The sequence below is a fragment of the Lathamus discolor genome, chromosome 1 (assembly GCF_037157495.1).
Source record: "Lathamus discolor isolate bLatDis1 chromosome 1, bLatDis1.hap1, whole genome shotgun sequence".
Lineage (NCBI taxonomy): Eukaryota > Metazoa > Chordata > Aves > Psittaciformes > Psittacidae > Lathamus > Lathamus discolor.
The window spans coordinates 45,862,095-45,879,264 of record NC_088884.1 but is presented as its reverse complement, the minus strand read 5'-3'; the positions used below and the strand labels follow the sequence as shown (position 1 = coordinate 45,879,264).

General features: G+C 37.3%; 1 protein-coding gene across 4 annotated transcripts in view; it reads right to left on the bottom strand.

Moving 5' to 3' along the window:
- TMTC2 (transmembrane O-mannosyltransferase targeting cadherins 2) overlaps positions 1-17,170 on the bottom strand; it is a 252,735-nt gene that overhangs the window by 68,181 nt on the left and 167,384 nt on the right. For all 4 annotated transcript variants that reach the window (XM_065669680.1, XM_065669690.1, XM_065669700.1 and 1 more), the window contains 3 exons: positions 9,599-9,684; positions 8,561-8,745; positions 6,874-6,952 (listed from right to left, as the gene is read on the bottom strand). In XM_065669680.1, coding sequence (XP_065525752.1) covers positions 6,874-6,952; positions 8,561-8,745; positions 9,599-9,684 — 350 coding nt within the window. The remainder of the gene's footprint in view (positions 1-6,873; positions 6,953-8,560; positions 8,746-9,598; positions 9,685-17,170) is intronic.

Here is a 17,170-nt window from a genome sequence, read left to right as displayed (position 1 = left end):
AAAAAATTAATCTTTCAAAATAAACAAACCAAACAAAAAAGCATCCAACAAACTAAACCAACACCAAAAATATCCCCACTAGAATCCCAGGTCAAATTAATTATTCCTAATTAGAAAACAATATCAATCATATTAAGAATTAATTATGTATATCAAACACTAATGCTAACACAGGATCGGTTTGCTAGCAGCTATTTCCCCTGGAAGACTAACTTCTTGATAATGAAAGGAAATGTGATTTTAATAAAAATCCCAGAAAAAAAAGAAGACAGAAGTTAATTTTTTCTAATACATACCACATGTTGTTAAAAAGCATGTTTAGGTACCATTTACATGGATGTATGTTACATGGTTCTAGATTAACCCCTCATCTGCTTTCATATTTGTTCCATTTCAGATGCACGATGTCATACCAAGCAAAGGCCATTTCCTTGCAGGGAGCATGTTAGACTTATCAATCAGCAAGTACAACAGAACATTGGCTGTAATAGCACTATGCCTCTTTAAGTGTCATGTACCCATACTTTCAGATTAAGAACATATGTTGCTTTATGATCTTCCTCTTAGGACCCCAAAATGTATTGCTGAAAAGACAACTGAAAAATTATCTCCGTAAAGAAGGCAATGCAGGATAAACCTGTCTTGAATCATCCTTGTATCTGTTAATTATTTGCCACTCAAATTTCTGGATGTTAAAAATGTAATATAAAAAATACATAATCTGGCACTGACAAAAGCAGATGTCAAAACAGAAAGGAACATGAAGATGCACTTTGAAAACAAAAATTTCTAACACATACTTTCAGTCAGGATTTAAATTTTATTCTTCCATCATCTATTTGAATTTGGAACATAAACAGGTTGCCTTAGAAAATGATGGAGAGGTCTGCATCCTTGTGTACAACCCCTGCTACAAGGGGTTTGTATCTTTCATAACGCAACTGTGCAGCTTCCTTGCTCAAATTAAGGCTGCAGATGCACTTACCATAAATGCACCTGTCTGGATACATAACTTCCTTCTTTTTTCCCTTAGGTACCAGCACATACAATAACAACAATAACATAATAAATCTAGAAGCATAGTTTTATATTATACTATACTGATGTTTAAGATACATTGCAGAAGATTAACAGTCTTGGTGATAAATATGCAGTGCATGTATATCTCTGCAACAGCTGAAGCATGTAAGCTTAATGAGCACCAAGTTCTGCACAGACTGAACATATTCTGTTGTTTTTTTTTTCCTTTTACAAAACAATCTCCTTGAAGATTTGAAGGAATGTATCGTATTTTAAGAGGGCTTTTGATGGATGGGAGTCAATCCACATTTACTTTGGTTGAGCAGTTTTTTATAGGCTTCAATTAGCCAAAGCAAAGCCTTTGATCTTATTTAATTAGACCATTAAGCTACTTTGGAAGGAAAATACCTAAAGTGGAAAACAGATAAAAATGAAGGGCAAAATAAAATCACTTGTAGTGTGAACTTTGCACAGGTGTTTCCTGTTGTACAAAGACTTCCAGTGAAAGAAGTATACTGACACAAATAGAGGCATTGAGCTCACCTGAGATAGATAATTTCATTTTCCAACAGATGTGCAGCAGTATATCAGAAGGGAACAAACTAAGAATTTCTAACTGAACAAGTGATTGTACTTGTTTTTTGCCTTTTACTTCATTTACACACATTTAAAATATTTCTTTTTGTCAGTAAAACAGACATTATGCCAGTCTAGGTTTCTTTAAAACCATCTTAATTGAAGCATTTTCCATTAGAATCATATCTAAGTGGGATCCCTGTAGTCCAATTTCAGTATCAGACCATATTTTTGGTCTACAAATGTTATGATTACACTTATTTTCATATAAACCCTGTATGCTTATATACAAATGTATTTCAGGCTTAGACCCTTAGCTTTTTCAGAATATTGCCTATGAAAACTCATGCAATTTACATGAAATTATAGATCAATAGTCCAAAGAGATAAAACCAAGAAGACCCAAGAATCAGGAAAAAAAAAAAAACCCCAACAACCAACCCTGTTCTCAAACAGTGCATCCATTACCCCCTCAGCAATACACTCATGAAACCTTCATACTCAGCTTGAAACCCTCAAACAAAACAAAGTGAAAAAACAGGAGACACTGCAATCAGCCTGGAAATTTATACACAGCTTTGGCCAGCAGATATAAACTACCATAGTCTGCAAAGTCTCAGAGGAGGAAGGCTTAAAGTAGCAGGATGAGGATAGGGAAGGGGAGAGAAGGAAGCACAGAATTTTACTCCCCTCAGCATTGAAGTCTATTCTTATTTCCCTAGAACACGTAACAAAATATACATATAAAAGAGAAAAGAGAAAAAACAAACTTTTTTTTTTTTAACCAAGATGGTTTTAAAAGAAAAAAAAAAGTTTGCAATGTACATTTAGTAATAAATCATCAGTAAAGCTTCATGAGATGCATAGGAAGCATAACTGGAGCTCAGACCAATGCAGGCAGAATGCTCTGCATAAGTTATGATGTGGGATATGCATTTCACAGCTTAATCAACTTTGGCTCTTAAAAAGTAAGTCTTGCACAGCATGAACTGTAAAGCTATACCAGCAAAAGTGTTTCTTGGAGTTCTAAACAATATTTAAAAGTAATTCAATAAAAAAAAAGCATTTAATGGGAGCAAGGGGCAAATGGGATAGGAGCCTTAACAATATTAACAGATTTGTACAAACAACCACATCCACCCAAAAGCATAATCAAATAAAGCAATAGTTATGTTATAATCATCAACACAGAAAGTCCTGCTGCATGCTAAGCCTTTGTACTTAAGATGCAAACCTCTGCACCAGATGTAAAATCTGGCTCCGCTTTCCTGCTCTGTACCTGGCTGCCACTTGTGTACGATTTGTTTTCTGTCCATGTGTAATGTAGCAGATTAGCAAAGAAAAATCTGAACGCTAATTTGTGCATCATTAACTGTATTCACTCCTGTGATGTTAGGTTCTCTTGTAACTTGCATTTCTTCTTAACAAATATCTGTAAGGCTTTGCACTCCAGTGTTAGCTGGAAAGGGCAGATGAAGTGCCATCAAGACATTTGTCCTTATGACAGTATCTTGCCCATCTAAACCTGAACAATGCCACCCTAACATCTTTCTTGTTACTGTTTAGTAATAAAATAAAGCCTCCATGGTCCACCTCACATCACTTAACTGGCAGGAATATGAATTACTGTAGCAGGTGGGCCAATGTGGTTTTAAAAGCAATGTAATACAATCAACTGTACAATATCAGATTTCAAGAAACACAAAAGACATCTAGAGCAGAGTCTGATCCTTAAGCAATCCTAATATTGGCATTAAAGTGTTCAAGATCCCACAGGGACCATTTTATCTTTTGACCCCAGGCTTTAATTGAAATTTGAAACAAAATATATTACCTATTTAATGCAGCTGAGCTGGACTCTGGCCTTTGTAGTGCATGTTGCCATGCCAAGCAAATTAATCTGTGTAACCTTAGCATGTACTTTTTAATTTACATCAAAGAAATATGACATAGAGAAAATAAATGCCAAGCCAAACCTATACAGCTTGTTTAATAATTATTTTGATTCTAGTTTTAGAGTTTTAATTTTTAGGGACTCTTTTAACAAAAAAAAAAAAAGGGGGGGGGGGTGGTGGTGTTACTTTCTTGGTACAAAGCCAGAGAAACATATGGTTTCTTTAGCTGAGTTCTTGCACACCTGGCAAAATAAATCACAGCAACAGAAGACCAAAATCTGCCCTGCAACTTCTCATGTGCACAAATGTAGAGTATCCAATGCTGGTATTCTGGCCCTGCATTTTGTGCCATGAATAAATGCAAAGTCAAATGGACGACTTGCTTCTTGAGCCCCAGTACTTTTTCCTTTAAGAGTCAAGTTACTTAGGGTTTTAAAGAATGAGAGTCAGCCGGGGAGGCTGGCACACTGGAGGAGTGAGTGACTGGGCCTGTCAGAGCGAAAGGCCAATAGAAGCAAGCACAGGAAAAGAAGTGTAACACAAACAGGGAAAGCAGGTGGTGTAAAGGCTTAACACTGCTGGAGTGTTAATGCTAGCGCACTCAGAGTGCTGGAGTTCAAACCTAATTGAGTTTAAACAGTTTGTCTCCTGTTTATTCTCTTTTGAGTATGCCATATACACCATACAGGGGAAAAAGCTTCCATAAAAGCTTCAATGACATCATTGAATCATTATTAAAAAATAGAGAAAGCACTGTTTTCTTAGATCATATGCCAATATGCAGCAATATGCGTGTCACTGAAAAAAGCAGAGTGATTGACAGAGACTCAGAATACATTAATCACAGTAACAACTGCAGCAGATAATCCTCAAATTCTAGCTAGTCTTGGACTTTGTGATAAACCATGAAGACTTTTTCCACATGTAAAAAAACAGGGAAAGACCCCTCCTTCCCAAGCAGATGGGGAGCCTTTCCCAGTTTTTCCCACTTCTCCTCAGCAATAAGCATATGGAGAGTGGGTACAGCTCAGTGTCAGATTCATGCAGTTCCAGGCGCACAAGACAGGACCGGACTATTTCAGTTCCTCCAGTCTCCCTTTTAAAGGGAAGAAGCAGTCAGACAAGTTTATGTAAAATTGTTTATCAAAGAAAGTGTTATAGGAAACATGTTTGTAACTTTATTTTGAACTTCAAAACAGAAATAAACAATCCAGCTGGCCCACTGATGCCCAGTGACATGGTATGAACTGCAGAGTGGACGTACTCCTGATAACGGATGCAGTTTCCTTGTTCTCCTGTCACACGCGATGCAAAGAGATGACTGAATGAGTGTTTAGGATTTATCTCACACAACTTGAGCTAGTAAATCTAAGCTAGCCATCTCAGCTGCTTTTACAGGAGAAGTATGCTTGCAGGGGTTTATTTATATAATCTAAAATAAATATCTAAATCAGATGGGCTTAATTACTACCCAGAGGTTATCTTTTCCTTTCCACCCTATAAAATGAGTATAGCTACCTAGCTTTGTCATGTCATCTAATTTTTACACTAATACAGGTAAAAGAGACTAACCTAACTCACTCCAGCCCTGTATGCTCATGTAGACGCATCCACGACAGCTTTAAACAAATTGGTCTGAGTATTGCTGTTAATATAGCAGCACTGTGCTAAATTCAAGTCACTACCTGACCCTTTACGTAGCCCCTTGGATTGCCTTTGTAGCATAGTAAACAAGCTACACCTCAGCAACTAGTGTGAAGCAAGTTCTGGTTTCCCTGCAACAGCTGCCATCACAACAGCAAACAAAATACAAATAAATGCTATGCTAATGATTAGTTTCACTTTACCAAGCTCCATAATAGCCTGCTGCTCTTTGCAAGGTAAGCTCAGCTGACCCTAACTTGTTATGCCGCTAGGACATCCGTGAAGTGCTGGCAGCTGACTAAAGGAAACAAGCCCAAGTATCAGCTAAGCAGTGCAGGGAGGAAGTGTAGCAGCAGCCAAGCCCAGGCAAAGGACTGAGCTGGTCTTTGTGTTCACTACCGCTTTGACTTAATAAATGCAAATCCCAGGAACAGAGTGAACTCGTACATCATAGACTGTGCTTATAAAGGGAGCTGAGAAAGACATTCTGAACCTAAAAATGTAACGAATGGGAAAAATAAAGTAAAAAAGTAAAGAATCTTATAGGTCATGGTGGTCCTAAAGGAAGCATCTACTATTGGGAAAATAAAGAGTGGCACAGGCTCACTTTGCAGTGGAACAACCATCATGCTAGAAACAGCGCTGGTCTACTCTTTCCAATTTTTGTACTTCCGAGGAGCACTTTAATCAAAAATATGAAATATATATTTGCACTAAAGAGGGCAGTCAGACTTCAGAGGGTTCGCTGGAGCATGGCGGTACTTCAGTCACAACAGTGGTGACTGTTGATAAACCAACTGAATTTACCAGCAAATCCTGATAAAACAACAGTTGCACTAAGACTCTCTGTGCAGTACATGCCATAATCAACTTGTGTATTCTAGAGATTTTAGCCATTTGTATTAATATGACAAAGCTCAGCACTCAGGGAAAAATAAGTCTCCACTGAACTGTATGAACTGTTGAGGAAGTGTTTATAGTACTATTGACATTAGACACTTTGTCACTATGACAAGAAAAGTAATTAATTTAGCATTTACAGAGACATGAATTAATTTAGGTTTTACAAACACATACCAACAGTTACAACTACAATTTTAGAATATTTTTTTTCCTATGCCCTAGTACTTGCAAGGAGCTAATAAAAGATGTCTGCCTGGATAAGTAGACAGAAGTGAGTGGTGCCTCCTTTCCACAACTGTGTCAAGCCAAATGACATCAACCAATACATTCTCTCATGCATCAGGCACTGGGAGGGGAGAGAAGAGAGGGATGACCACAAAACCCCACGTGCTTCCTGTTTATCCTAATTGTTTCCACATATATTTTTAATTGCTCTACATTGAACTACTTTAAAGTAAAGCATCTTACATCCTTTTCTGTCCCAGAAAGGAGCTCACAGAGTTTACTGGGCCAGACACTGAGGTTGCTTAGAAGAAACAAATGCACTTTCAGAGAGAATTCCTCTTAATTCTCCATGCATTCTAAACATAAAAGTGCTTCATGGACATTCCTAAAGACATCAAGTATCTAACAGTCTTATCATTTAGTGTGCCTTATGCAGCATTGCATTTGCTGTCATTTAAGCTCTGAACCTGGTTTGGCTTGTATCTACTGAAAGCAATTATTTTGTTTTTATTAGCTAATTCATTTTAGCACCAGTTGCCTGGCTAAGCTTTTTTGTTTTACCCTGCCTAACTCCTTAAATACCTTTCTAAGGCAGTAACAATACACTTACCCATCATGTTGTATAAGCTCTGTGGGGCAAACTGCCTTGGCATTTTCTGTATTGCTTCTTTGTAAACCATGAGGGCATCCTGAAAAAAGACACACAAGTGGGATAAATCATTAAGTAAAGAACCAATTTCAAAAACAGTCTTTCACATATACGGTAAAACCAAACTATCTTCCTTTCAAAATGAAAGGTGAAGAAAGAAACACATCATAAATACCAGAGAAAGTTAACATTTCTCATTTATATAAGTCAGTGAAGCTTATTGACAAGAGATCAAATTAGTTCCAATATTGCAACTCTCTTCCCAGGCACAAGTATACATTTTAATATCCCTCAATGACTCACGAGTTTACAAACATATATTGTATAGGCAGTCAGAGAATATGGGATAATATCAAACTGCAGACAGAGGACTTTCTGATGACTAAGCTACAGTAAGTGACCTAAAAATTAATTGTCTACTGACAAGTAGTAACAAAACATAATCCATACAAATGAAGTCTGCTCCACAGAAGGAATGAGATAGATTATAGTTTCAAGAATGCCAAAATTGGATTCCCTTGCAAATGTGCCGTGCCTTGAATTACTTTATCACACATCTATGATTCATTCAAAACTTAGTATGCTTACTGGTCAGTCTGTTAGCTGTGCATAATACTCTACATCATCCCATCAAACAGTCACAACTTGTGAAGGCTGAAATACGCTTCAGAAAATCCAAGTGTATGATCAGCTCAAGGCTGGATCAGACTGCAATGATCACCAAGCAGAAATCTGATGGTTTATATTCTTAAAATCCCTTGCACCAACCAGGCATCAAACTCCAACTCATCTTTATGGATGTATTAGCTGTCTGTGTCTTAACCAATTAGTAACTGCCATCTGACAAAGCTGGATTCAGCATACAGATGACAAAGAATTCATAGAGCTTGTGCATGCCTAATCTTAAACAGCTGAATGAACTGTCATGGTCAGGAAGAGTTATATGGATCAAAACCATACATAACTCCTTCTGAGGTATGCTCAGCAAGGCAAAGAGAGAATGACTCTTTCAAATACTGCCAAAGGTAAAAGTCAATCAAATGTCCAGTTTTAGTAATTTCGTCAGGGAGAATGGAGAGGAATCACAACAGCCACATTTGTACGTGTAAATGAAATGAGATGTGTTAGGTGCAACATAGGGTTACATTAAAGATATCCAACCCACATCAGCACTTATCTGAAAATAGCACATAGTGGGATGTTTTTAATCACTGAAGTTTTGAATTGTTCTAACTAGGTCTTGTTTTTGGAGCCTAGAAAGCAAACATAATTCCATTTTCTCAACTAAAGATGGGCTTACTCTGTTTTGAATAAAAAGCCAATACACTTTAGATCGGCTGGTCTGTAATCAGGCTATCTTCTTTGCATACCAGCCATGGGGATAAAGCCAAAAAGAATGAATTAACACACAACAGATGTGACCATTGCTAATGTTGACTCTGACATTAGAACATCATGCTGCTAATTAACGTCGTCACACCTGTGGCTATAGAGAATAAATATTCACTGTAAAGAATGCTAATCTTGATTTGGTGAAATTCAATCAATTTGTGCCTGTGATGTATTTTGAAAGCCTGTCTGGAAGCAATAGCTAGTACTTATGTATGAAAGTTTTATCATTATATTCCAGACAAATCTGGAGTCTTACCTCATAGTGTCCTTGCTCATGAAAAAGCTTTCCTAAGTTATAAAGACAGCTAGTAACAGAGCTTTTATGGGCATGAGGGTCTTTCAAATTTTCATCAGGGATCTCTGAACACTTCAGGAAAGTCCTCCTGGCTTCTTCTGTCTTCCCTTGGTTCATCAGGATGATACCAGTATTTAAATAGGCAGCTGTGGAGAGGGAAAAAATATTCTTTTTTGATGTGGTTCCGATGTTTCAAAGTAATATTTGAAAGATATTACTTCAAAGTAATATCTGAAAGAGATCCCACGGTTATCTAATCTGGGGTTTGTATAGTAGAGATCACTCATTGGTGTAAAGAGGAACACAGAAGAGGTAAAAGTTCAGAGACAACTAAAGAGAAAGGGGCTATTAAGACTGAGGAAGGAGGGAACAGAACACTAGTTAAGCAGGGTGCTCCATTTTGTTCCTCTTTTTAGGACTGTATGAAGCATACAGCATCAGTATTTGAAATGTCCCAAAAACATATACATATATTTATACATGTATACATGTACGTATATACATACATATATAGAACATTTAATACTGAAGCTACCAAAAAAAGACAGCAATCTTAAAAGGTATCTACTTAATTTTGGAAGTGATTGCTAGCAACCTCGTATGGATTATTTCCCTTTTCCCCCAGGCAAGAAAGCAAAAGTGAATGGACTTTGAAAATACGTGTTACATCACATACCTCGAAAATCAGGAACTGGCTATATGAAACAGAAAACAGGAGACTGAAAATTTGGGCAACAGCACTTACGGCTCACCACCCCAGATCAGAAGCAGTGCTGTCCAGTGTTAACTCATTAACAGCTTCTTCTGTGCACTACATTAAATGTAGCTGTTGCCTAATAAACGCTTTCAAACAAGAGTGCACATTTTCACTTTTTGCTTTCTGAATTAAAAATTTCATGAGAAAAAAAGTGTCATTAAAGACTAGGAAGATTTCCTTAAAAAAAAAAAAAACAACCCTATATTCTATATTATGCAAGCTTGTATAGTTGAAATACTTACATGCTAGTGTGGGTCTGCTACCAATTGCCAGTTTATAGTAATGCAACGCCTCTGAAAACCTGCTGTTCTCCTGAAGTAGTAATCCTCTGCGTAAGGAAAAGGAAAAAGAGAGGGGGAGGTTACTGCAAAAAGTAACTTCAAAATAAATATTGGGAACAAAACTAAGGTAACAAACAAACACATGCTGACTGGTATTTCAGAGATACAAATGTGCATGTTACTAACAATTGAATGGCAAAATTCTGTGAAAACAAGATTAAGTCATAGACATCAGGTGCATCCACATGGCTTTAAAAAAGCAGATGTTAAATGCAATAATTGGGCTTTCTTGGAAACTAGGAGATTCATTTATTTAGTTGAGAAAATGGTAGACTGTGAGACTTTTAAAAGTGGATGAGGTATGGTGGTGGTATTTCTAAGTCATTCATGTTTAGCCTGTCATTTTCCCTTTACTTGCAATAAGGAGCTCCTTTCCAAATGCACAATAAAATTAACACACTTCACATGCAGTACCATAAGCAGTCCTCTTATTAAGCAATTTCACTAAATTATTTACCGTACAGCTGAGCACCTACACCAGTTCAATTTTTCCCAGTCTTCTTTCTGCTATGAACAAATTTAATAAACAAAGAGTATCAAAATATCACCTCTATTTCTAGTTTCTCTAACAGCAATTTTCTCTTCTTCCTCTATCCTTTTATTTGCTGATACCTTTTTGAATTGCAAAGATCCTGGACTTTTTCCATCTCCAGTCTCTAACCAGAGAATTTTTTTCCCTCCAAGTCTCACAAAAACTTTTTGAATTAAACCAGTAGACTTCAAGGCAAAAAAATCTAACCCAAACCATTCTATGACTCTAAAAGTGAATGGCACTTAGCTAAAGAAGTAACCATCATCTACATTGTTTCCTTCCCATCATTGGGTCAGGGTTTAACAGAATGGAGGAATAGACCCTCTTTTTTTCTACACTAACAGCACCACACAGCTTTGCTTCCGAAACGAGATCTCAACTAACTTCAAATTAGGTAGTAAATCACTTCTAATAGTAACAGGACTTACATTTAGTTGGTACTTGCAGTAATGTGAGCAATAAGGGAATAACATTCAGGATATTTTTTGGCATGGCACCAAGGTTTTTAACTAACTGTCAAGCATGTTGCAGGTGGCAAGAGGTATGACTGTCAGAATAGCAATGATATTTTGCAAATTTTCTAGAACCTGAATTTTGTTTACTCTAAAAAATTGCATAGGCTGTTATTATTCCAGGGGATGATATTATTGTTGTTATTATTATTATCATGGCATTTTAATCCAGTTTCCTATGGATAGAATTGACATAAAAATAAACCAGTTGCATTGTCTGACATTTAAGCTGCTTAAAAAAAAAAAACCAAACAAAAACCATAAAAATTCTTAGACACAATTTTGCAACCAATTTATCAGAAAAGTTCTATTTATATTTTATTTCTGGAATAAACAATTTCACATATTAATAGAGGTAATACAGTAATTGGTCAACTTGAAAAAAATCAATTACTCCGGTGAGTGTATGACATTTGTGCTTTTTGGATTTAAAGAACTTTTATTTGTAATAATTATCAAATTAATCTTCTGTGTTCACTACATGTTTTAGTACTGACACACTTGATTAAATACTTGATACTTTAAGGTCTTTTGTTCTACTCATCTTCCTGAAGACTTTTTTTCCTTTTAAGTTATTCAATTAGCAGACATTGTCTCTCTCTTGCCCCCCACTTTATTTTTATATACATGTCTAAACACATAAAAAACCCGCTAAGCTGTACAGATGTGAGATTAAATGCTGTATTCCAGCAAATAATTACTGTTTGTTTCTATTTGCTGTAAGGTTTGGTAGAAGAAAAAGGAGCGAAAAAACAGAGGATATAATTTTAAAAACCTTGACAAGGCATGAAAGTACCTCCTTTTCTTGTGAAATTGGTCTTGATTGAGCGCTGGTTTTCCCTGTGGCTTCTGACAGTGCAAAAATGGTTAGATTTATGAGTCTCTACTTCCAGTTTCAGATTAAACAAAGTCAGGAAAAGGCTTAAAGGAAAATCAAACAATAAAATTTTCAGCTAAATAAAATCAGGGGAGCATACTTCTGAGAGATAGCTGGCTTGAATGTCCACTATGAAGGGACAACTAGTTATTTAAATAGATAATCAGTTAAGATTATGAACATTTCATTAAATTCGCAAAGCATTCCTGAATTTACAGTGAATATTAGAAGAGTTTAAAAAGCAGTTATATTTCACTTCCAAGATGACAAAAATTACACTGTCTCTAGCTATAAGCTCAAACAAAATGTAGGCATATAAATATGCTCACAAACCTCTATGTAATTACTCATAAAATGCGACTAAAACTAAACCCAAACATTTCAAATTTAATTGCTGCCAAAATTAATACTGCTTATGCAACATCTGGCTTCTCTTTCTAAGGCATGTATTATAATCCCAATCTCTTAACTACATTATTACTTACTATTACTTCCACAGTTCTACTGCCTCATTCACTACACAGAAGGAATATAAATGAGCAATAGTTCAATATTTGCTTCTGTCTCCAGTTTTGTCATGTAAAACACCACCATCTTCTTACAAATATTTACCTTTTGAGCAAAATACAAATAAGGCCCAGGATCAAATGACAAAGTCCTGCTTCTTTCAAAGCTAGTTGAAGAAAATCTTCACATCTTTAGGTCCTATATTCTCCTTTCTGTTGCTGCATTTCACAACATCTAAGCCATTTCCAAGACAATAATCATGTTCATTTTCTGCTAGGCATTACATCTAAGAGGCAGACCCAAGGTTCTGAGGAACAGTGCAGTTTACCCTTGATACCATATTGCTACATCAGTGAACCTGATCAACAGAGATAGCAGGGCCAGTGAAGGAACAGCCCCAAGTGACAGACCCTGGGAGTGGAGGATGGATCTCTTCTACTCAAGGCTCTCTATCGGTTGCTTCAGCAATAATGCATTCAGGCAGCAAGTCCCAGGGTTGCCTCTGAAACGACTACCTTTGCAGTATGTTAAGTTGCATTAACAAGTCTTCAACAAGCTTCAAGTGGAAATTTGATTACATATTCATCCTTCTCCTCCAGAAACTGGTGAAATATGGGTTGTCACTGAAATGCTTCCTTTTTCATTGGAGTTGACTGCAGAGTCTCTTTCATTTCAAAATGAAGGCCAAAGCCATGAAAGCAAAGTTCAAAATGCCTCTTGTCTTATTTTCATTTTTACTATCTTGCAGCTAGAGAATTTTCATCAAAGACACTAAAAATTACTTTTAAATCACTAGAAATAAAACTTTTCTATGCCAATTCAACTAGAGAATTGCAAAGTGTTCTTCAAGCAAACTGACCATGTTTGAACAGAAAGAAGTGGTGTCATAAGCTTTGAACTAATTGTTGCATAATTAACACAGTAAGCAAAGCTTGCAAGAAAAGAACTGACTCACTACATAATAGAGGAGCATCAACAGAGGTCAATGAAGTGAGACCCACAGGCTGTAACAATAAAAGTCCATGACCTCCTTGAAGTTCTTAGCATTTCATCAGCCCCATTTTGATAATCCCATTTCCATCCTTCCTTCTTTATGCAACCCATTATCCTACAGCTGGTTGCTAGGGTTGCAGTCAGAAGCTAGCAATGGCAGATGGAGTCTGTGCTTCCTCATCTACTGGCTTTCAAAACTTCTAAACAAAAATTAGTTCCTTTCCACTCACCTGGAAAAGAGTGATAATAGACTAAAGCTCTGTAAAAATGGCAAACTCTGAAAAAGGTTTGATGCATGAATATTTCCATTTTTCATGTGTGTGTGTGTGTGTGTGTGTGTGTGTGAAAATAAAAAGGAACACTAAATGTTTAGCCAAAACTTTCCAGTTTGGCTAGTAAATGTACCTGATCGCACAATCAATGTAAAATTCGGTTGCCTTTTCTTTGACTATGCTTTATTACATTGAAGACATCTTTAAAAGGTTCAGGGTGCATTTGTAAGGTTCGACAAATATACATTTCTACTCCATTTCCTTTTAAAAGAGACTGCTGATTTTCATCTCATATTACTACTTCCTTCGTCTATAGTGGATACGGGAAGAATGGGGGAAGTTGCTCTGAATGACCAGTTTCTAGAAGCAGAGGGAAAACATCCGTCAGCTGGAGTTCACACCCTGTGGGCACTGCTGAGTTTCCAGTAGCTCACCCTTCCCAGTGGCCAGGGCAGATGGATATGTAAAAAAGTTCTTTGTATAGCCAGGAGTGGATCTGTTCTTGACATGCCTTTCCCCTTCATTATTTACACTTCAAAATGATAACTGCTCTTTAGAGATTGCTGGGAGAGGGTAGAAGGAGTAGAGAGAAAGAATACAAAAGCAGCGATGTGGTACAGGGCATGGAACATAAGCCAGTAGAGGAGCATAGCAACTGGCACGCATTGAGTACGTACCTGTCTTTTGTGGTTATGGATACAGAACACCTTCTCTCTTCCTTATGCAAGGATGAACAAAGGAAAGCATGTCCTTGACATAAGGGTGCTTGATACAGAAGAGTAAGCTCAAGTGATAGACTTGGATGAAGAGCTTAAAGTCTTCTAGCACTTTTTAATGAACTTTCTACAGTGGATAAGAATACCAAGCTAAATAAATAAAAAGCATAACCCCAAAATGCATGCCAAGTGCAAGGTCCTACACCTGGGTCGGAGCAATCCCAGGCACAGCTACAGGTTGGGCAGAGAAGAGACTTAGAGCAGCCCTGCAGGGAAGGACTTGGGAGTGTTGGTCCATGAGAAACTCAACATGAGCAAGCAGTGTGTGTTTGCAGCCCAGAAAGCCAACAGTATCCTGGGCTGCATCAAAAGGAGCGTGGCCAGCAGGTCGAAGGAGGTGATCCTGCCCCTCTACTCTGCTCTTGTGAGACCTCACCTGGAGTATTGTGTGCAGTTCTGGTGTCCTCAACATAAAAAGGACATGGAACAAGTCCAGAGGAGGACCACGAGGATGATCAGGGGGCTGGAGCACCTCCCATATGAAGATAGGCTGAGAAAGTTGGGGCTGTTCAGCCTGGAGAAGAGAAGGCTGCGTGGAGACCTCGTAGCAGCCTTCCAGTATCTGAAGGGGGCCTATAAGGATGCTAGGGAGAGTCTCTTCATCAGGGACTGTAGTGACAGGACAAGGGGTAATGGGTTCAAACTTAAATAGGGGAAGTTTAGATTGGATATAAGCAAGTTCTTTACCGTTAGGGTGGTGAGGCACTGGAATGTGTTGCCCAAGGAAAGTTGTGAATGCTCCATCTCTGGCGGTGTTCAAGGCCAGGTTGGACAGAGTCTTGTGTGGGATGGTTTAGTGTGAGGTGTCCCTGCCCATGGCAGCAGGGTTGGAATGAGATGATCTTAAGGTTCTTTCCAACCCTTATTACTCTATGATTCTATGAAAATGGTCCCCAAAAAAAACAAAACGCACGAGCAGTTGCTTCAAGTTTGCAGTTCCAAAACTCTATTTTCTCTTTACTCCACCCCCCAGTTGTAAAGCGGATAAATTAAAATGTTAATTGAAACATGAAACCTCCATTCAAATAAAGTTTACTGACATAACGGGAAAATGTGAAGTCTATTAGATGGAAGGAGAGTGGGAAGGAAATCAGTGGCTCCTTAAGCCTAGTAAGACAAATGCAGTGGAAGAGTATAAAGTTTCTCTCCAGAAATACATGAGGATGAAATTACTTAGAAAAAGTGAGAAGCAAATTCTGGCTATCCAGAAATGATGCACATCACTTCTATAGATAGAATTGCTCATTTAAATACACGCAGGAAAATATGTCCCCAAAATCAGTTCTTTGCAGCAATCCTGAATTCCTTAAGCTGCCATCTTTTACCCATCTTGCTTGACCAACAAGTTGAAAAATCTTCCCGTCTTCCTCCTCCACCTTTGTTTTGGCCTAAAGTCACTGAATACTAATGGAACAAAACTGGTTTTGGGGACTGGAAATCAGTCACGTAATATAAACAGCCGTAGACAGTCTACCGTTTTTATCAAGTTACAAATTAATTTGTTCCTGTTGAAGTCCTATTAAAGCCACTGGGTCTACTTACAAGTCAAACTCCTCAATGACTAAAGCTTTCATAAACTGACCAAGTACAATACACAGGAACATAACCGTCATCAAGGTAAACAGGTATGAAAGTGAAATATTTATAAAACTTTCAAGCCAGGTACAATATTGAAATATTTTAATCAATTTTGTTTACTGGTTGATAACAGTTAATACAGGGCCTGTTAGCTATTAGTTTGCCATGACTGCAGTTCATGCATGCCTCAAGCTACATTTATCCCATTGATTTCAGGTGGGATTATCTACAAAGAACTATATCTCAATGCTACACTGCATATCTGTACTTCACACAGGTCCTACAGAGAGTCCTGGAGCAGATTTCTGCACTACAGAACACCATTGGTCACATAAGTGCTACCTCAAGAGCTGGTCTCACAATATAGCAAGATGTTATTAAGGCAGCTTTTACATATTTCAGTTACTGTCTTTGAGAGAGGAAGGACTAGCTGGCAAAGCAGAGATTAATTCCAAACAGGTCTGTAACAAGTCTGCAGTCACAGCTAAGAAAAAAATAGGTATTTTGACAGCAGATGATGCATCCTGTTGGTTTTTTATCTCAACATTTTGCATTAAAAAAAATCACTTCTGGACTATCAAGGAAGAGGAACCATAACCTCATCATTTCCTACGACATGAAGTGGTGCAGCAAACACAAAAACTGCACGTTTGTAGGTGTGCATGCTTTCAGTGCTTTTTATCTCTGATAGCTCAGCACAGGAGAGTTTTATGCCAGAACCCTTAAGATGCAGAAGCGGAGGGGACACAATTTCAAATGTTTTGTATAGGCTAACAAGAAACAAGGAAGAACTTTGCTCATATTGATTTTTATCTGAGGATTCAGAGTTAAGCTCTAACCACTTCTGCAGTCTCAGACTTTACAGAATACAAATTTCAGCTACGACTGAAGACTTCACCAAACAAACCTAAAAAAAAAAAAAAAAAATCCGCATTTATTGACATAATACCCTAAGTTTGCCAAAGTTAAGTTTATGGAAATTCATATTTGTTCACACAGCCCTGTATCACTAAAGGCAAATGGGATATTTTGGGAGAGAAGCAAGGGAATGGATACTTGGTAGACATTTATCATTTATAGGCCAAAACTACAACATTTAAAGCAATTAGCGTAATTTTAAAGGAAAATTCAATATTTATGTGAGATTGTGAACATCCTTAAAATCGACTGAGAAACTGAAGATAATGTAGGTTACCAATACAGATCATAAAAGAATACTCTAACCGCAGCTAAGCTTAAATAAAAGTGAAATCATGTATGCAAAACTTTTGCATGATAAGCCACATTACTTTAGGTATTAATTAGAAGCAATCTGAAACAATACAAAAAACCCCATGAGCTTTAGCTAATAATCATAAGGCAACAAAGACTGAAAAGCCAAAGCAAGGTAAAAATAGTTTGGTTTTAATCACTGCCTAGTTTGGAA